The 18,975-nt window shown below is 43.2% G+C and overlaps 2 protein-coding genes across 2 annotated transcripts; both read right to left on the bottom strand.

Annotated features, from left to right (window-relative positions):
- Positions 1–2,558: 2,558 nt before the first annotated feature.
- Positions 2,559–18,815, bottom strand: LOC786512 (protocadherin beta-17). Its single transcript, XM_005209506.5, has 2 exons — positions 16,209–18,815; positions 2,559–5,460 (listed from the first exon to the last, which is right to left on the bottom strand). The coding sequence occupies exons 1-2, from the start codon at positions 18,493–18,495 to the stop codon at positions 3,062–3,064; spliced, it is 4,686 nt and encodes a 1,561-aa protein (XP_005209563.1). The 5' UTR covers positions 18,496–18,815; the 3' UTR covers positions 2,559–3,061.
- On the bottom strand, positions 5,048–16,098 carry LOC786489 (protocadherin beta-5). Its single transcript, XM_024995223.2, has 3 exons — positions 8,622–16,098; positions 5,421–5,460; positions 5,048–5,134 (listed from the first exon to the last, which is right to left on the bottom strand). Exons 1-2 carry the CDS (start codon positions 10,875–10,877, stop codon positions 5,431–5,433), a joined length of 2,286 nt encoding a protein of 761 aa, XP_024850991.1. The 5' UTR covers positions 10,878–16,098; the 3' UTR covers positions 5,048–5,134; positions 5,421–5,430.
- Positions 18,816–18,975: the final 160 nt, after the last annotated feature.

Here is an 18,975-nt window from a genome sequence, read left to right as displayed (position 1 = left end):
ATTCTTACACTATGACACTACATAGTTAAGAAATTCTATAAAAATGGAGGTAATATATAATGACCTAATTTCATTTTTAACAAGCTTTCTTAGCCTCAGTACGATTGGCCTTTGGGGGCCATATAATTCCTTATGTGCAGGGGGCTGTCCCATGCATTGCAGAATGTTTAGCAACATCCCTGGCCCAACTAGATGCCAGTAGCACCATCTCCACCAATTATGCCAATCAAAATGGTTCCATATATTATCAAATGTTGCTGGGTGGCAAAATTGCCCCAGCTGAGAACCAGGGATCTAGAAAAAATAGATCTTAGAAAAAAAATAGGTAATGAAAATGTTGAATTCCTCAACACAGGAGATTAGAAAACAAAGGAATGCCTTCAAAATGCTAGCAGCAAATAATTCCTAACCTGTAATTCCACATTCACTGAAATCAGTAAATCATTTGATTTTACTGCATCTAAAATTTTCAGATGTTCAAGTTCTCAGTAAGTTTATCACCAAATGTTTTTCAGGAATGTAGGGAAATAAACCAATAAAGAGGAAGTCATAAAAATGCAGAAAATGAAATCAAACTCAGGAGAGACAGAAAAGTATTTCCTAGGACAAAAAGTATAGCACAAGTCCCAAACTGCCCAGCCACGGAGTAGGACTAGAGAACAAATAGTGTATAACTGAGCACAAGCCTGGGTGGATCCAGGATGGCTCCATGGGAAAAAATGGAACTGAGAGGTTTTTTTAAGCACTTAATATAATGAGGTGCTTTAGACTTTACAAAGTATGGGGATAACTTAAAAGTATATACCTAGAAAAGTAAGTAAAGTGGAAAGTGAGACAATCATAAACTTAAGAAAAGAAAAATATCAGCAACATGAGGTTCAGGTATAAGTGATATTTATGTAATTATTTAAATACTACTTAAACAGATTATGACATTGTTATCAGAGAGGATGGGGTAGAAGTGTTCAAGTTTGTGTGTGTGCTTCTTAGAAGTAAATGGATAATATCTAAAACTTAAATTAAGAAAAAGGATTTTTTCAGCATATTATTTAGAAACATGGAAGTAAATACTATGGGGAAAAAAACAGATAAAAGGCTCAGAAGTTATCATCTCTGGGCACTCAGACATGAGTACACTTGGAAAAATTGAAGCGTTGTATGACAAATTAAATATTTAAAACATAAAATGTCTAAACAATGATAAACATCATCTTTTAAAAACACATTGTATGGAGAAGGAAATGGCAACTCACTCCAGTATTCTTGCCTTGGACATGCCATGGACAAAGGAACCTGGTGGGCTATAGTCCAGTGGGGTCACAAAAGAGTGGGACATGACTTAGCAACTAAAACAACAACAAATTCCTTGACTTAGGTCCCTTACAGGGCTTGGGCAGCTTTCAACCTGCCATAAAAAATACCATAGACTGTGTGGATTAAGCAACAGAAGCTTATTTCTTATAGTTCTGGAGGCTGGAAGTCTGAGCTCTGGGTGTTAGCAGGTTAGATTCTGATGAGATCTTTCTTCCTGGCTTGCAGATGCCCACCTCAATGTGCCCTCACATGAGAGAAAGAGCAAGTTCTCTGGTGTCTCTTAGGAAGGCATTAATCTCATGAAGACCCCTGCCCTCCTGACGGTATCCAAACCTAATTATACCCCAAAGGCCCAGCTCCAATTTCCATTACTTTGAGGGCTAGGGCTTCAATGTATGATCTTGGGAAGACACAACTGAGTCCACAGCACTTGGAAAAAACACTAATTTTAAAAAATGAAAGTAAACAGAACCATATGATCCAGCAATCCCACTTCTGGTTATATATCCAAAGGAAACAAAATCAGAATCTCAAAGGGGAAAAAAACACATTGTAAATGTTATAAACATTGACAACTCTATATATTTGCTATCTTCTTAAGTTTATTTGCTCACTTATTTAGCTACATGCAGACTCCTACCTGTGTCTTAGTTGCAGCATGTGGAATGATGGGATGCCAGGATGAGGGATCTAGTTCCCTGGCTAGGGACTGAACCCAGAGTGCCTGCTTTGGGAGCCTGGAGACTTAGCCAGTGGGTCACCAGGGAAGTCCCTATTTGCTCACTCATAAGAGGGCAGTTAAGTGATGCTAATATTTTAATATGCATCACACTCTTGTTTGTTAACCTTGTAGGGCTTATTTATCTAAGCATAAGCAAGTTCTGTAGGTTCATATTATTTTGTTTTTATTCAAGTAAAATCTGATAGTTTTAATTATAAAGATAGGAATTTATTACAGATCCATTTTATATTATTTTCATCTACTATAAGCATCATGGAAATGTTTTAGGATGATGTTGAAAATTATTTGAGTGGGAGAATGTTATGCTTTCCTTTTTATTCTTATTAAATGTTAAAATATGTTATTTTAAAAGAATCATTTTCATACTAAAAGCCATTTATTATGAAAAAGAAACCATAACTCTACCAACTTTTTTCTACTTAACTGGGATTATATCCTTTAAAATTATAGTAGATGGTCTAATTAAACGATACCAATTTTGAAAGAAAATACTCAGAAAGCATTCAGATAAAATATTAGTTCATTTGAGGAAAGACAATAGTGTTCTTGAAACAACAGTACAGAACTCCAGCAGTTTACAAGGTCACAAAATTTTTTGCATAAGTGAAAAATTTTAAAACTAAAAGCCATCATTTACAAGTCAGACATGCAATAATAATCGTAAAACACAATTCTCTTAGTTATAACAAGTTATCAACGAACAAGCTCAACTATCAGGAACTTGAAAACACTTATGACTTAGAAAAATCTGATCCTCCAAAACTTGAGAAACACCATTTCTCTGCTAAATGTTTGATCTCCCATGCAAAATGTTAAGGGCTTATAAAAATCGACAAAAGAGCAACAATAAAAACCACCTAGAGATTCGGAATGTAAAACACTTCAAACTATAAATAGGACAACACTTAATGAACGTGTGAATATGTAAGCTCATGTTAATGAAAGAGTTGGAAATTAATATATTAGTGAACATGATCATTGATCATCTCTTGTCAAGTGAGATTCCTAATTGAACCCCAAACGATTTATAAAGTTAGCATTTTCCGCGGTGTCCATACCAGCTCCTTCACTCATGAGGCTGGGGACAATAGGTTTGAGAAACTTGAATTCGCCGGACCCAGTACCTCCCATCAGACACACCTCGTACTGGTAGCTCTGGGACAGGGTCCCCGTGCCGCTGACGTCCACCAGGTGGCCCGGGAAGTGGCCCTCGGCCACCGGGCAGCGACCCGCCGAGGCCGCCCCGCCCCTCCTGCACAGCCGCACCGCCACGAACACCAGCACCGAGAAGAGGAAGAGCGACGACACCGACGCCAAGGCCACCACCAGGTAGACGGTGAGCGGGTCGGCCGGCGCCGCGGCCGCCGCTTCCGCTTCCGGGGCCGGCAGGTAGGGCTGCGAGAAGCCGTCCACCAGCAGCACGTGCAGCGTGACGCTGGCCGACAGCGGCGGCTCGCCGTTGTCCTTGACCAGCACCACCAGCCGCTGCTTGGGCGCGTCGCGCTCGCTCAGCAGCCGCGCCGTGCGCACCTCGCCGTTGTGCGCCCACACGCCGAACAGCCCGGGCTCCGTGGCCTTGAGCAGCTGGTACGACAGCCAGGCGTTCTGGCCCGCGTCGCCGTCCACCGCCACCACCTTGGTCACCAGGTAGCCCGGCTCGGCCGCCCTGGGCACCAGCTCGGTGCAGGGCGCCGAGGCGTTCTGCAGCGGGTAGAGCACGAAGGGCGCGTTGTCGTTGGCGTCCGCCACGAGCACGCGCACCAGCGCCTGGCTGCTGAGCGCGGGCGAGCCGCGGTCGGTGGCGCCCACGCGGAACTCGAAGGCTCTTAGGGCCTCGTAGTCCAGGGACGTGAGGGCGAAGAGGTGGCCGTTGTCGGGGTTGATGGACACGAGGGAGGCGAGGGGCACGAGCGGGTCGGGGGGCGGCAGCAGCGAGTAGGTGACCTGGGCGTTGGCGCCCGCGTCTGTGTCTGTGGCGCTGACGCTGCCGATGTGCAGGGCGGGGCTGTTGTTCTCGCGGACCCACAGGGTGTAGGAGGTCTGGGTGAAGGTGGGGGCGTTGTCGTTGACGTCGGACACCAGCACGGTTATGTTGTGCTCGGTTTTCAGTCTGGGGGTTCCCATGTCAGTGACCGTGATGGTGATGTTGTACTCGGCTTTTTCTTCTCTGTCCAGTGCGCCTTCTGTTACCAAGGTGTAAAAATTTTCTATCGTGAGCTTCAGTAGGAAAGGGAGATGGTCTTGGATGGAACACATCATTTTTCCATTGTTACCAGAGTCTGAATCTGAAATTCCAAAAACAGCGACCACAGTGTCAGGGGTGTTTTCTGGGATATCATTAATGAGTAGTGATACGGTCAATTCAGGGGCGTTGTCGTTTACATCCATTACTTCTATGGCTACAGTGCATTTTCCTGAAAGACCGCCGCCATCTGAGGCCTCAATTTCCATATGGTAAGATCTAATTTCCTCAAAATCCAACTTTTTTTTTAATCGTATATCCCCTGTGGCTGTGTTTACTTCGAAGGCCTGAATGACTTGATTTGAGGATTGGAAAAATGAGTAGGAGAGCTCGCCATGGATCCCAGCATCCAAATCTCTAGCAGAAACAGTGATGACAAGGGAGCCTATAGGGCTGTTTTCTGGGACCTGCACCTGGTAGAGCTGCTGAGCAAATTCAGGGGCATTGTCATTTATGTCCAGGACTATGATGAGGACCTGGGAAGTCCCGGTCTTGGGCGGTGACCCACCATCCATCGCTGTGAGGGTTAATCTGAGCTCGGGCTGCTCCTCACGGTCCAGCTCTTGGTCCAGCACCAGCTCCGGGTATTTTCTGCCATCGCTGTGATTTCGAGTAAAAAGGTGGAAATGGAAGTTGGAGCTAATTGTGTAGTTCTGTACTGTATTACTACCAACGTCTAAATCTTGAGCTATTTTCAAAGGATATGCAGACCCTGGATGGCTGCTTTCTGATATTTTCAGGAGGATTTCATTTTCCAAGAATTCTGGGGCATGGTCATTTACATCTTGAATCTGCAATTCACCTTGAATAAACTGCACCGGGTTTTTCAGTAACACCTGGAAATGCAGTATACATGGATCCGTGTCACCGCACAAATCTTCTCGGTCCAGTTTTTCTTTTAGTATCAAATTCCCACTCTTCTGCTCGATCTGCAAATGCTGTTTATTCCCTTTGAAAAGAATCCGGGCGCCCCGAGAAACCAGCTCCCCTAAGCCCAACCCCAGATCTTTTGCTAGGTTGGCTACAAATGAGCCGCTGTCCCTCTCTTCTAGAACTGAATACTTAATGATCTGACCGCCCGCCTCCCACAATAATAATAGAATAATAATAGCGGTCACTTGCCTTTTCTGAGTCATTTTGGGTAGCGGTGTCTCCATCGTTCCTGAGTGCAAAAAATGCAGTATTTAATCATAAAGTAATTGTTTTGCACCAGATCTGCTATCTTGGTTCGGTAATTTTGAGTTACTTCTTGTCATGGACTGACAAGGGGATAGCTGCCTCTCTGAAACCTATCCCCAGCTGTGTAAATATTTCCTTTGTGAGCTACCAGAAACAGATCGGCTTTTATGGAGTCTAGGACTCTGCAGACTGTTTTTTTTTTTCACTCTCTTAGCCTGCAGCGCCACCAAGCGTTCTTCTTTACAACTTCAGGGAGTTTTCATTTCAAAGCATGATATAATACCAAAATTGCAGTGAACACACTGTGGGTCATAAAATGTTATTAATTCCTTTCCTCCGCCCCTGTAATGCAGTCTTGTCCAGGTAGGTAACAGTAGTTGTGAGAGAAAAATAAGTTATTTATCTAAATCTACATTCATTTTCCCTTTAAAGGTACAAGTTTGGTATGCAAAACTCAGCTCAAGACAAATTTATTTTTCATTTAATAAGTATTTCTCTGTGCAGGAATTATTAAAGCTTCTCGGGATAAAACTGTAAATTAAGCACAAAAATTCTTGCTCTTGCGAAGCTTACATTCTATTACAAAGTTACTAATTTGTTCTATGGTGTTAGAAGAAGTTATACATTTTAAAATCCAGTTTTTACTCCCCCCAAAATTGCAGTGTGCCTGGAACTTCTGGGAAAATGTGACTTTTCAGTCTCTGGGATACACAGACTTTGGACCTTTTTTTCCTTCATAAGTTCACTGTGTACATAGCCCAGTGAGAGGAAATGACTGTTTTATTAGAAACCAATTGTAAGTTCTCAACTCAGGCAATGTCTTTCTGCAAACATGAAGAAGGCAATAAAGCCAAGGAACTCAAAGTATATCTTTCTAGGGAAAGGTTTTGACCTGTCAGCATTAAATAGGGCCCACACCCCTGTATGTTTTATACCCTCTGGGACTATGCAGATGGATATACTGAAAAAATCCACTATACCAACTAAAGTCATGTGGTTGGAGTGAGAACAGTAGAAGCAGCAATTCCCCCAGAGAAGAATGGAGGAGGAGAGGGTAAATATCTGGTTTAAGTTTCCCCTACACTCACTAATTGGTAATCATCTATGACAAAAGAACCATGATAGTTCACTTATCTGAATACAGAACACAGCCAAATATAATTTAGTTAAGCCCAGTTGCATTAAGAATAAAAAGAAAATACTCATTTGTCACTCTAGAATAAATTGCCTGACTTTGATGGGAAGTTGAAAAGAGGGACTTCTCATAATATACTACAAACATAACCAAACCAAATATGGGTTAAATTGTGAAAGTAAATTATTTTGTGGCTAACAAAGGTAAATGGTGCATATACATCAGTGAAAGAGAAAAATCTGACTAGTAACCTGCTACTAGTAACTAACTTAGGTCTTGGGAGGGAACACACCTATAGAAGCTTGAGAAATAGGCACAGGAGCCTGAAAAAATATAATCTGGATTTTCCTAAAAATACTTTTGAACTTTCAAATTGTTAGACAAAGACAAGGAGGTGAAATGTACTCTGAAGCACTTTATATTCTGTAATAGAGTTTAGGGTGAATGAAGGTGTTTTCTGTTTAGAAGGCAAATAAAAGGGTGATATTTAATAACTTTATTTACTGGCAAGGATGCTATATTGTAGTGAGAATATTAGGATTACTTATTCCTTGAAGGTTATTTTAAAAATTCACGATTGGACTGTTAATAACAGTCCAATACAACAGTTAATAACTGTTAATAGCAAATATTTATTAAGCATTAATAATTGTTTTTTAAATTATCATCATATACTTACATGAAATTCAAAAACTGTAATTTAATGTGTTGACACTTTCCTGAAGTCTGTATTGATAGAAAATGTGTATGTACTATTGTGATATATTGAAATGCACATAAATGTGACTAGCTATTTAGTATTTAGCCATCTTTAGTATCTGTTTTTAGTTTTTCACACTATAGGAGTTACCCCAAAATGAGACTTACATTGGTGGGTTAAAAAACTATCAAACATATTTTAAACATGTCCGTACATGTCACTTGTGATGTCAGCTGTCACTACTAGTTAGAGATGCAATCTTGAGGACTTTGGAATATAAAATTTATAAAAAGGATAGATGATTAAAATGTTTTAAAATTATGCAAATAAAATTTTAGTGTTCCCTGGTGGCTCTGTGGTAAAGAATCTGCCTGTCAATGTAGGAGACTCAAGTTTGATTCCCGGGTCAGGAAGATTCCTTGAGAAAGAAATGGCAACCCACTCCAGTATTCTTGCCTGGTAAATCCCATGGACAGAGGAGCCTGGTGGGCTACCGTCCATGGGTTGCAAGGAGTCAGACATGACTTAGCAGCTAAACAGTAAAATAAAATTTTACTTTTCATTCAGATTGTCAATATAGTGGAGACTAATATTTAAATGCTTTTGAACTGTGGTGTTGGAGAAGACTCTTGAGAGTCCCTTGGAGTGCAAGAAGATCCAACCAGTCCATTCTAAAGATCAGTCCTGGGTGTTCATTGGAAGGACTGATGCTAAAGCTTAAACTCCAATACTTTGGCCACCTCATGAGAAGAGTTGGCTCACTGGAAAAGACTGATGCTGGGAGGGATTAGGGGCAGGAGAAGAAGGGGATGACAGAGGATGAGATGGCTGGATGGCATCACCGACTCAATGGACATGAGTTTGAGTAAACTCCGGGAGTTGGTGATGGACAGGGAGGCCTGGTGTGCTGCGATTCATGGGGTCGCAAAGAGTCGGACACGACTGATCGACTGAACTGAACTAAACTGAACTGAATATTTAAAAAACCATAAAGTTAACGCATGAAAAATACAGTGAATACCCAGTGTCTGACTCTAAAATTTCACAATGAGGAGCAGTAGTAAAACAATCGTGAAACGGACCATCAATAATATGCATCGATAACATGTATCTTTAAGTTAAAATAGATTACCAAACTTATTAAGTAGGGCTTAATAACAGAATAATGCAATACTTAATTGAATAGGAAACTACTCCGAACGGTGGAGTTTTCCTTGATTTCCCTCACAGTGCCCTGGAGAGGGAAGGTGGGGAGAATTGGCTTCAGACACTTGAATTCCCCAGTCCCAGTACTTCCCCTCAGACCCACCTCGTACTGGTAGCTCTGGGCCAGGGTCCCCGTGCCGCTGACGTCCACCAGGTGGCCCGGGAAGTGGCCCTCGGCCACCGGGCAGCGACCCGCCGAGGCCGCCCCGCCCCTCCTGCACAGCCGCACCGCCACGAACACCAGCACCGAGAAGAGGAAGAGCGACGACACCGACGCCAAGGCCACCACCAGGTAGACGGTGAGCGGGTCGGCCGGCGCCGCGGCCGCCGCTTCCGCTTCCGGGGCCGGCAGGTAGGGCTGCGAGAAGCCGTCCACCAGCAGCACGTGCAGCGTGACGCTGGCCGACAGCGGCGGCTCGCCGTTGTCCTTGACCAGCACCACCAGCCGCTGCTTGGGCGCGTCGCGCTCGCTCAGCAGCCGCGCCGTGCGCACCTCGCCGTTGTGCGCCCACACGCCGAACAGCCCGGGCTCCGTGGCCTTGAGCAGCTGGTACGACAGCCAGGCGTTCTGGCCCGCGTCGCCGTCCACCGCCACCACCTTGGTCACCAGGTAGCCCGGCTCGGCCGCCCTGGGCACCAGCTCGGTGCAGGGCGCCGAGGCGTTCTGCAGCGGGTAGAGCACGAAGGGCGCGTTGTCGTTGGCGTCCGCCACGAGCACGCGCACCAGCGCCTGGCTGCTGAGCGCGGGCGAGCCGCGGTCGGTGGCGCCCACGTGGAACTCGAAGGCTCTTAGGGCCTCGTAGTCCAGGGACGTGAGGGCGAAGAGGTGGCCATTGTCGGGGTTGATGGACACGAGGGAGGCGAGGGGCACGAGCGGGTCGGGGGGCGGCAGCAGCGAGTAGGTGACCTGGGCGTTGGCGCCCGCGTCTGTGTCTGTGGCGCTGACGCTGCCGATGTGCAGGGCGGGGCTGTTGTTCTCGCGGACCCACAGGGTGTAGGAGGTCTGGGTGAAGGTGGGGGCGTTGTCGTTGACGTCGGACACCAGCACGGTTATGTTGTGCTCGGTTTTCAGTCTTGGGGTTCCCATGTCAGTGACCGTGATGGTGATGTTGTACCCGGCTCTTTCCTCTCTGTCTAGCGATCTCTCTGTCACCAGACTGTAAAAGTTTTTGAACGTAGGTTTCAAGAGAAAGGGGAGATCATTCTGAATGGTGGAAACCATCTTACCGTTTTCCCCGGAATCTGGATCAGAAACACTGAAAACAGCTACCACAGTCTCTGGGGAGTTTTCTGGGACAGAGCTGATGAGTCTCGACATGGTCAGTTCGGGGGCGTTGTCGTTCACATCCACCACCTCAATAGCTACAGTGCATTTTCCTGAAAGGCCCCCGCCGTCTGTGGCTGCAATCTCCACGTTATAAAACCGAGTTGCCTCGAAATCCAATGCCCTTTTCAGACTAATTTCTCCTGTTATTTCGTTTATTACAAATGGTTGAGTAACTTCATCTCCTTGGAATAGAGCATAGGCTACTTTCCCATATGTTCCTGCATCTAAATCTCGGGCAGAGACAGCGACAACTAAGGAGTTTAGGGGGCTGTTCTCTGGAATCTGGACCTCATAGACGGACTGTAAAAATTCTGGGGCATTGTCATTAATGTCCACGACTTCGATGCGGACTGTAGTGGTCCCAGACCTGGGCGGAGCCCCCCCATCCAGCGCGGTGAGGGTTAAACTGAGCTCAGGCTGTTTCTCCCGATCCAGTGCTTTGTCCAGCACCAGCTCTGGGTATTTTCTGCCATCTCCACGATGATGAGTGACAACATGAAAATGGGAGTTGGGGCTGATTGTGTAGTTTTGAACCGCGTTGCTACCTATGTCAAAGTCCTGAGCTATTTTCAAAGGAAACACAGTCCCTGTCTGGACGCTCTCGGGGATTTTTAGGAGCATATCTCTCTCTAGGAACTCTGGGGAATGGTCATTTATATCTGTGAGCTGTAGATCAGCTTGAATAATCTGTACCGGGTTTTCCAGTAATAGTTGGAAATGCAGTATACAGGGATCTGTTGCCCGGCACAACACTTCCCGGTCTAGTTTTTCATATAGAAGCAAATTCCCGGTCGTTATATCCAGCTGCAAGAGCTGTTTGTTTCCTTTGTAATGGATTCGCGCGCCCCGCGTGGCTAGTTCCCCCACCCTGAGATCCAGGTCTTTTGCCAGGTTGGCCACAAGAGACCCACTTTCTGTTTCTTCTGGCATGGAATACCTAATTTCTTCAGAGCCAGTCTCCCACAAAAACAACAATATAGCAAGAAAGATAACTTGCCTTTTTTGTAGCGTTTTTGCTGGCGCAGTCTCCATTGTCCAGATCCGGTGCAAGAAGGTAATTTCTTCAACTCGATATACAACCAATCCAGATGAGTTCGTTAAATAAAATGGAATTTGATCTGATTGACTTGCACTAGGACGATGCCCTTCTCAGAGATCTCTGCCCCTACATCCTATGTAAATTGCTTCCTTCTTTTAGAAAGCACTCGGGGTTGTGATTCCCACTTTAACAGCTTCTGGGACAGTCACAGATCCCTTCATTCATACTCCTAGCTTGCAGCGCCACCAGGCGTCACTATTTACTATTGCATATAGTATTGGCCATTTCATTCCAAGCTTTAACTTGGTATGTATCAGTTTCCTTTTAAGTCAGAAATGCTCCCGATTGATTCTGTATTTCCAGTTTTTAGTTACTGGAAGTTCTGAATAAGCATTTGCTAAGTTAACTTCCAGTTAAAGAATACTTTTCAGAACAAACTAAAATGATGTATCAGTATTCCTCATAAAACACCTTTTGAGTACTCAAACTTTCTCTTGTGGGATTCTTATTTGATTATATTCAAGAAATTAGTAATAATGGTAAGTTTACAATTTTTCAAAATGGTTTTATTTTAAATATACATCAGAAAAGGGAAAAAATCATGTGTGTACAACTCAATAACTTTTCAGGAAGTGAACACACTGGTAAGCAGAACCTAAATTAAAACTAAAATGTTACCAAAACCCTAGAAGCCCTCTCCTGTCATTATCTGGTCACTAAAGGTAAAACTCTTCTGATTTCTATTATTATAGTGTGGGGTGGTTTTTTTTCTGTTCTTGTTTTTAAGCTTTCACACAAATGGAGTTATACAATATTACTCATATATTTGTAAAGTCCACCCCTTCTATACTGTTCTAACTTATCTCATTGCTTTGTGTTACTCTATTGTACAATGATTTGTTTTTCTATTCTCCAGTGGATGGACATTGGTATTTTCCAGTTAAGGGATATTTTGAGTACTGCTGCTATCAATATTTTTGCTGTCTTTGTGTGCACTTATATTGTGAAGAGTGAGAGCTCCAGTTTCTCCAAATCCTTGTCATCATTTGATATTGTCTTTTAACCATTTTGGTGAGTGTGTGGTGATGTCATGTTGTAACTTTAATTAGGATTCCCCTGAAGATTAATTAAATGAGTCCATTTTCACTTGTTTATTTTTATTAGAGTACATTCTTGTGAAGTACCTGTTTCTTGTCTACTGTTCTTGTTAGGGCATTTGCCTTTTTTTTTTCTTACGGATCTTTAGAAGTTCCTTATATATTCTGGATTTAAGTACTTTTTCAGACGTATGTATTGCAGGTATCTTCTCTGATTCTATTGCTTGCACTTTAAGTCTCAAGATATCTCTGAAGAACAAAACCTTTAAATTTTAATTTAGTCTAATTTTCAATATTTTTCATTTATGGTTTGAATTTTTTTGTATTCTCTTTAATTCTTTGCATACAGCAAAGTGATGAAAATACTGCTGTGTGGTGTTTTCAAAAAGTCAATTACTTTTTACATTTATAGCTATAATTCTCATGAAATTAATTTTTTAATAGGAATGAGGTTAGGCTCAGATTATTTTTTCATAAAAATATCCAAATGTCTTTGCACCATCTACTGAAAAAAGTTCCATTCTCCACTATTTCTGAGTTGTCATTTTTTTTCATAAATCAGATGACCATAGTTATGTTCAAGGCCCTTCTTTTTTTCAATTTTTCTCCTTGTTTATCCTGCAATACCAAATTATCTTAATTTCTATACTTTGTAATAGGTTTTATTATCTGATAATTAAGTCCTTTAGTTTTATTCTTTTTTTCAAGATTGCTTTGGTTAGTATTGTCTATTTCCATATAAATTTTAGATTCAGCTTGTCAGTTTTACAAAGAAATCTGCTGAAGTTTTTTCTAGGATTTTACTGCATCAGTAGATTGATTGAAGAGAACTGGCATATTCCCAACATTGAATCCTCCAACTGGAATGTCCCTGAATTTGACAAGTATTCTGACAGGGGAACTGGCCTCCAATTTGCCATAGGCATATGAAGTTACTCTATCCCTGGCAGGAGCAGAAGCCTTTTGTCTGTTCTTAAATGAAGTCACTCCATAGGGTCCGTCTCATTGCGACCCCATGGACTGTATGTAGCCTGCCAGGCTCCTCCATCCGTGGGATTTTCCAGGCAAGAATACTGGAGTGGGTTGCCATTTCCTTCTCCAAGGGATCTTCTGGACCCAGGAATCAAACCTGGGTTTCCTGGCACTGTTCTTAGGCTTTTGCAAATTTCCTCAGGGCAAACTGTAGGAGTCAGTTCAGAGCTCTCTCAAGAAGTTTCCTTTTCAGGAAGCTTACTTAGCCCCTTCAGTTCTTTGAATATGATCTACTGTTTCTTCAAACTAGTAATTTCTGAATTTTAACCAAGCTTTATAGTTGTTTGAAAGTGAAAGAAGAAAAAAAAAAGTTGTTTTCTGCTGTTAAATAATCCTTCTAACTTGAAATAGAATACAACCAAATATATGCAAAACTTAAAATCTGAGACTACTTAAAATCTGTATTCTGTAACTTTTGGCCATAAGGAAGAGGAGTTCTGAAAGTGATGTGGGCCACATTGACTTAAGTAGAATTTATGTCTGAAAGTGATGTGGGCCGTGTTGACTTAGGTAGAATTTATGTCACTAAAACAACACACTGTGTGTGCTAGGTCACTTCAGTCGTGTCAGACTTTTTGCGACCCTGTGCACTGTAGCCCACCAGGCTCCTCTGTCCATGGGATTCTCCAGGCAAGAATACTGGAGTGGGTTGCCATTCCCTTCTCCAGGGGATCTTCATGACCCAGGGATTGAACTTGCATCTTCTGCATTGGCAGGTGAATCTTTACCACTATTGCCACCTTGGAAGCCCTAAACACACTTTATGCTGTGCCTAAAAAATGATGAAAGAGGAAATGTTAAAAATGAACATATATAATACATTTGAGAAAGTGATTGAAATGGGTATTATTATCCAGATATTTGGCTCCTTTTTATTTTATTTTATTTTGCAACAATAGAAATGGCCTGTTTTTCATGATGTATTCATTTTGTGGAAGTTATCTGGATATTTACTACTAAATTGTAATTGAATTTTAAAGTGTTGATGAGGTCTACACCAAAGTCTGCTAGTGATCTCCAGCTAGTAAGTAATGATCCATACTTTATGAATACACACAGTAATTTATAAATTAATACACTCATTTATAAGTTAATACACAAAGTAATTTAAAAAACATATATAAAGTTAATAAAGGTGGGTTCTCAGTGTTTATTTGCTTAGACTCATTTAGGTAATTATACAAATTTGACTTTCCTGGCATAAACAAAAACATGAACTTTTTTCATAATGTTGAGATATAGTGGTGAGATATAGAGGTGAAATAGATATAGTGGTGAAAACGTCAATCAGATTTCTTGTCATCATACATTAAACTATTTCATTTAAATATCTAACAGTAAATGGAGGCATCATTAAAGTTAAATACAATATTTATGTCATTTGTTTAATTGTGTTCTTATCACTTTCTAATTTCAAGTATTAGATTGGATGAAGGTAAAAAGGTATGTTCAATGATAACTTTAAGTAGTTTTCATTTTTTATTTCATTACATCCTTAGAAAAAATATAATTAAGGAAAGATGCAAATAATTAAATTCCTGTAGAGTGATACTTGAGACTTATAAAGCAAACTCTTTAATAGATGTAAGTGGCTTTATAGTTATATCCCTATAACTTTAGTTGGAAATCACATAGCTTCCTTGGTTTAATGAACACAATATAAAGCAATTGCAATGCCAGGTGAGTTTATTTCTTATGTTGTCTTAAAGGAAAAAAAAACAATGCTTATTTCTTAATAATGAAAGTTTAGCATAATTGAAAAAACTACTTTGCAAAATGTCTGAAAGCTACATAGAAGAACAAAAGATAACTTGGACATAAAAAATATGTCACTGTTTTGTTGATAAAGACTGTCCATGTCTGCAGAATAACAAAGTGAAAATCTATTATCACTCAATAACCAGACTAGAACAGAATAACCAAAACTCAAAAGAAATTCTTACTCTTTTGAAGGTGCAGAGAAACTTCAGGGAAACCAAGAAAAACAAATACGTTAAACTACATTTGAACTTGTAGTTATAGGGCAAAAGGAAGGACAAGGCAGTATATGATGCCCTCTACCTCTTTAGTCCTTTGAAATGACTTAGGGTGTATTTAAGGTTCTGTGTTTTAAAAAATAATTTAAAAAGTAGTGACTTAGTTTTATTTAGTGAAGTAATGCCAAATTGTATCAGATTTTTCTTTTTAATTATTATTAGAATAATTTTTATGTTAATGTGAGTATGTAGCAATTGCAATGTGCTAGGTTAAGTAGCAGACAAATAAGAGAGAGAAATCTCTAGCATATTGGTGCTTACAATGGGATATGGTCAAAATTGTAGTGTATTACTACTTTAATAAAGTGCATGTTTATGTACAGTTTTGGAGAAACAAGTATGCTAAGATATGCTCATGGCTATTCAGGGGCCATAGCTTTGTAGAATAATCAACAAGAACGGTCTAGGTAGTTACAAAGAATTTCAAACACTAGCTTGCAAATAGAAAGCTGTATGATAAGGAAAAGCACCAAAAATATACAGAAATGCATGATTACACAGGAGCTTTAAAATGTTTCATTGAAAAGACATAAACTAAGAAGTTGATTTAAATATTAATAGAATTTCTTTTTATACTAGAGTAATTTTTAGTTATGGAAAGATTAATCATCAAGAGAAGGTCAAATATGGAGAAAATACATATTCAATATCCAGTACAACTAAAAATGCTAAATCTAATTAGCACAGAGACATGCATATATATATATATATATATATGTATGTATATGTATGTATATTTGTGTGTGTTAATCACTCAGTCGTGTCCGACTCTTTATGATCCCATGAACTGTAGCCTGCCAGGTTCCTCTGTCCATGGAATTCTCCAGGCCAGAATACAGGAGTGGGTTGTCATTTCCTTCCCCAGGGGATCTTCACGACCCAGGGATCGAACCAGGATCTCCAACATTGCGGGCAGATTCTTTACCACTGAGCCACCAGGGAAGCCCTATATATACATTTGTACAACAGTACAACTTCTTAAGAGAAAGGTATTGCAATGGGAATTAGGTTTGCCAAAATTAAGGAGAGGCTCACTTAACCAAATATGACATTTAACTGAATACAAAGCTATTTCTACAACTGGGGCTTTCTTTGATTTCTCTCTCAGTGTCCTGAACCAAGAGGTTAGGGAATACCGGCTTCAGGAATTTGAACTCACCAGTTCTATGGTCTCCCGTCAGACACACCTCGTACTGGTAGCTCTGCGACAGGGTCCCCGTGCCGCTGACGTCCATCAGGTGGCCCGGGAAGTGGCCCTCGGCCACCGGGCAGCGACCCGCCGAGGCCGCCCCGCCCCTCCTGCACAGCCGCACCGCCACGAACACCAGCACCGAGAAGAGGAAGAGCGACGACACCGACGCCAAGGCCACCACCAGGTAGACGGTGAGCGGGTCGGCCGGCGCCGCGGCCGCCGCTTCCGCTTCCGGGGCCGGCAGGTAGGGCTGCGAGAAGCCGTCCACCAGCAGCACGTGCAGCGTGACGCTGGCCGACAGCGGCGGCTCGCCGTTGTCCTTGACCAGCACCACCAGCCGCTGCTTGGGCGCGTCGCGCTCGCTCAGCAGCCGCGCCGTGCGCACCTCGCCGTTGTGCGCCCACACGCCGAACAGCCCGGGCTCCGTGGCCTTGAGCAGCTGGTACGACAGCCAGGCGTTCTGGCCCGCGTCGCCGTCCACCGCCACCACCTTGGTCACCAGGTAGCCCGGCTCGGCCGCCCTGGGCACCAGCTCGGTGCAGGGCGCCGAGGCGTTCTGCAGCGGGTAGAGCACGAAGGGCGCGTTGTCGTTGGCGTCCGCCACGAGCACGCGCACCAGCGCCTGGCTGCTGAGCGCGGGCGAGCCGCGGTCGGTGGCGCCCACGTGGAACTCGAAGGCTCTTAGGGCCTCGTAGTCCAGGGACGTGAGGGCGAAGAGGTGGCCATTGTCGGGGTTGATGGACACGAGGGAGGCGAGGGGCACGAGCGGGTCGGGGGGCGGCAGCAGCGAGTAGGTGACCTGGGCGTTAGCGCCCGCGTCTGTGTCTGTGGCGCTGACGCTGCCGATGTGCAGGGCGGGGCTGTTGTTCTCGCGGACCCACAGGGTGTAGGAGGTCTGGGAGAAGGCGGGGGCGTTGTCGTTGACGTCGGACACCAGCACTGTTATGTTGTGCTCGGTTTTCAGTCTGGGGGTTCCCATGTCAGTGACCGTGATAGTGATGTTGTACTCGGCTCTTTCCTCTCGGTCCAGTGCCCCTTCTGTTACCAATGTGTAGAAATTCTCAACGGACGGTCTTAAAACAAAGGGGAGATTGTCATGTATAGAACAGATAACCTGTTGGTTATGTCCAGAATCAGCATCTGATACACTGAAAACTGCCACTAGGATCTCTGGCAGGTTTTCAGGGATGGGGCTAGTCAGTGAGGACATAGTCAATTGGGGAGCATTGTCATTCACATCCAGGACCTTGATGACTACAGAGCATTTTCCTGATAGTCCCCCACCGTCTGTAGCCTCGATATCCACCTGATACGATTGAAATTCTTCAAAATCCAATTTCTTTTTTAGTCGAATTTCTCCTGTATTTGCGTTAATTTCGAAAGGTTCGTTAACGTCATCGACTTGAAATAGGGCGTAAGATACCTCTCCAAATGATCCTGCATCTAAATCTCTCGCTGAGACAGTGATAACCAGAGAGCCCAGGGAGCTATTTTCAGGGACTTGCGCCTCATAGAACTCCTGAGCAAACTCGGGGGCGTTGTCATTGCTATCCAAGACCAGGATCTGAATCTCTGTGGTCCCAGACAGAGACGGAGACCCGCCATCCAGCGCTGTGAGGGTTAGCCTGAGCTCGGGCTGCTCCTCACGATCCAACGCTTTGTCCAGTACCAGCTCCGGGGACTTCCTCCCGTCCTTGCGGTTTCTAGTGAGAATGTGGAAGTGAGGGTTGGAGCTGATTATGTAGCTCTGAAGGCCGTTGCTACCAGCATCTAAATCTTGTGCCATTTTCAAAGGAAATACCTTACCTGGTATAGTAATTTCTGATATTTTTAGTTGCATTTCTCTAGCAGGGAACTCTGGAGCGTGGTCATTTACATCTCTAATTACCAAGGCAGCCTGAAATAACTGAAAGGGATTTTCCAGTAACACTTGGAAGGGTAGCACGCAGGGCTCAGTGGAGCCGCACAGCTCCTCCCGGTCCAGTTTATCATTCAGCAGCAAATCACAGGTGCCTGGATCAAGCCGCAAATGCTGTCTATTCCCCTTAAAAACAACTCGGGCGCCCCGGGCAGCCAGCTCTCCCATCCTGAGTCCCAGGTCTTTTGTCAGGTTGGCCACAAACGTGCCACTTTCTGTCTCTTCCAGTACAGAGTACCGAATCGTTTCTGAACCTGCCTCCCACGAAAGAATCAATGTAATGAAGATCATCACTTGCCTTTTCTTCTGATGTAGTTTCCTTTGCACCATTTCCATTGTTATGTCTGGTTCCAGAAGAAAAATCTTTTTCCAATCCCAATCACTACGTCCACTGTTGACCCTTCAAAATGTCTGCTCCGGAATTTCAAATTCGTTCCTATAACTTGTCTGGCAGCGACTGCTCCCTGAACACTTCTGTCTTAGCTTAACCTGTAAATGAGCTCTATATTTTTCTCTTGGGCTTCTCTGAAATGGAGTCCACCGAGTCTGCAGAGCTTATATCCACTCTTAGCCTGCACTGCCACCATGCGTTGAAATGAGTAACTTCGTGGGGGTGCTGCAGGTCAACACCACATCCAAAATGTAAACATTATAAACGTTTTAAGGAAAACGCTGAGTTTCTCAGACTGCAGTGAGTGAACCACATGCATAAAGACTTATCTGGGAGTCTTGTTTTTTTTTTTTCTTTTTCAGAACTTGAATTTTCTAGCCTTCTGGCTGTACTAACTAATCTGTAAGTCAGTCTTTCTCTTTAAG

Source organism: Bos taurus, chromosome 7 (assembly GCF_002263795.3).
Source record: "Bos taurus isolate L1 Dominette 01449 registration number 42190680 breed Hereford chromosome 7, ARS-UCD2.0, whole genome shotgun sequence".
Lineage (NCBI taxonomy): Eukaryota > Metazoa > Chordata > Mammalia > Artiodactyla > Bovidae > Bos > Bos taurus.
Note: the sequence above shows the minus strand (reverse complement) of the source record. Positions and strands in the feature narration are given on the sequence as shown.

Coding starts and splice junctions, on each gene's coding strand:
- LOC786489 (XM_024995223.2), bottom strand. CDS start 10,877: ATGGAGACTGCGCCAGCAAAAACGCTACAAAAAAGGCAAGTTATCTTT. Junction 5,461..8,621: donor CCCAGAGCTACCAGTACGAG/GTGGGTCTGAGG, acceptor TTTTGCACTCAG/GAACGATGGAGACACCGCTA.
- LOC786512 (XM_005209506.5), bottom strand. CDS start 18,495: ATGGAAATGGTGCAAAGGAAACTACATCAGAAGAAAAGGCAAGTGATG. Junction 5,461..16,208: donor GACGGGAGACCATAGAACTG/GTGAGTTCAAAT, acceptor TTTTGCACTCAG/GAACGATGGAGACACCGCTA.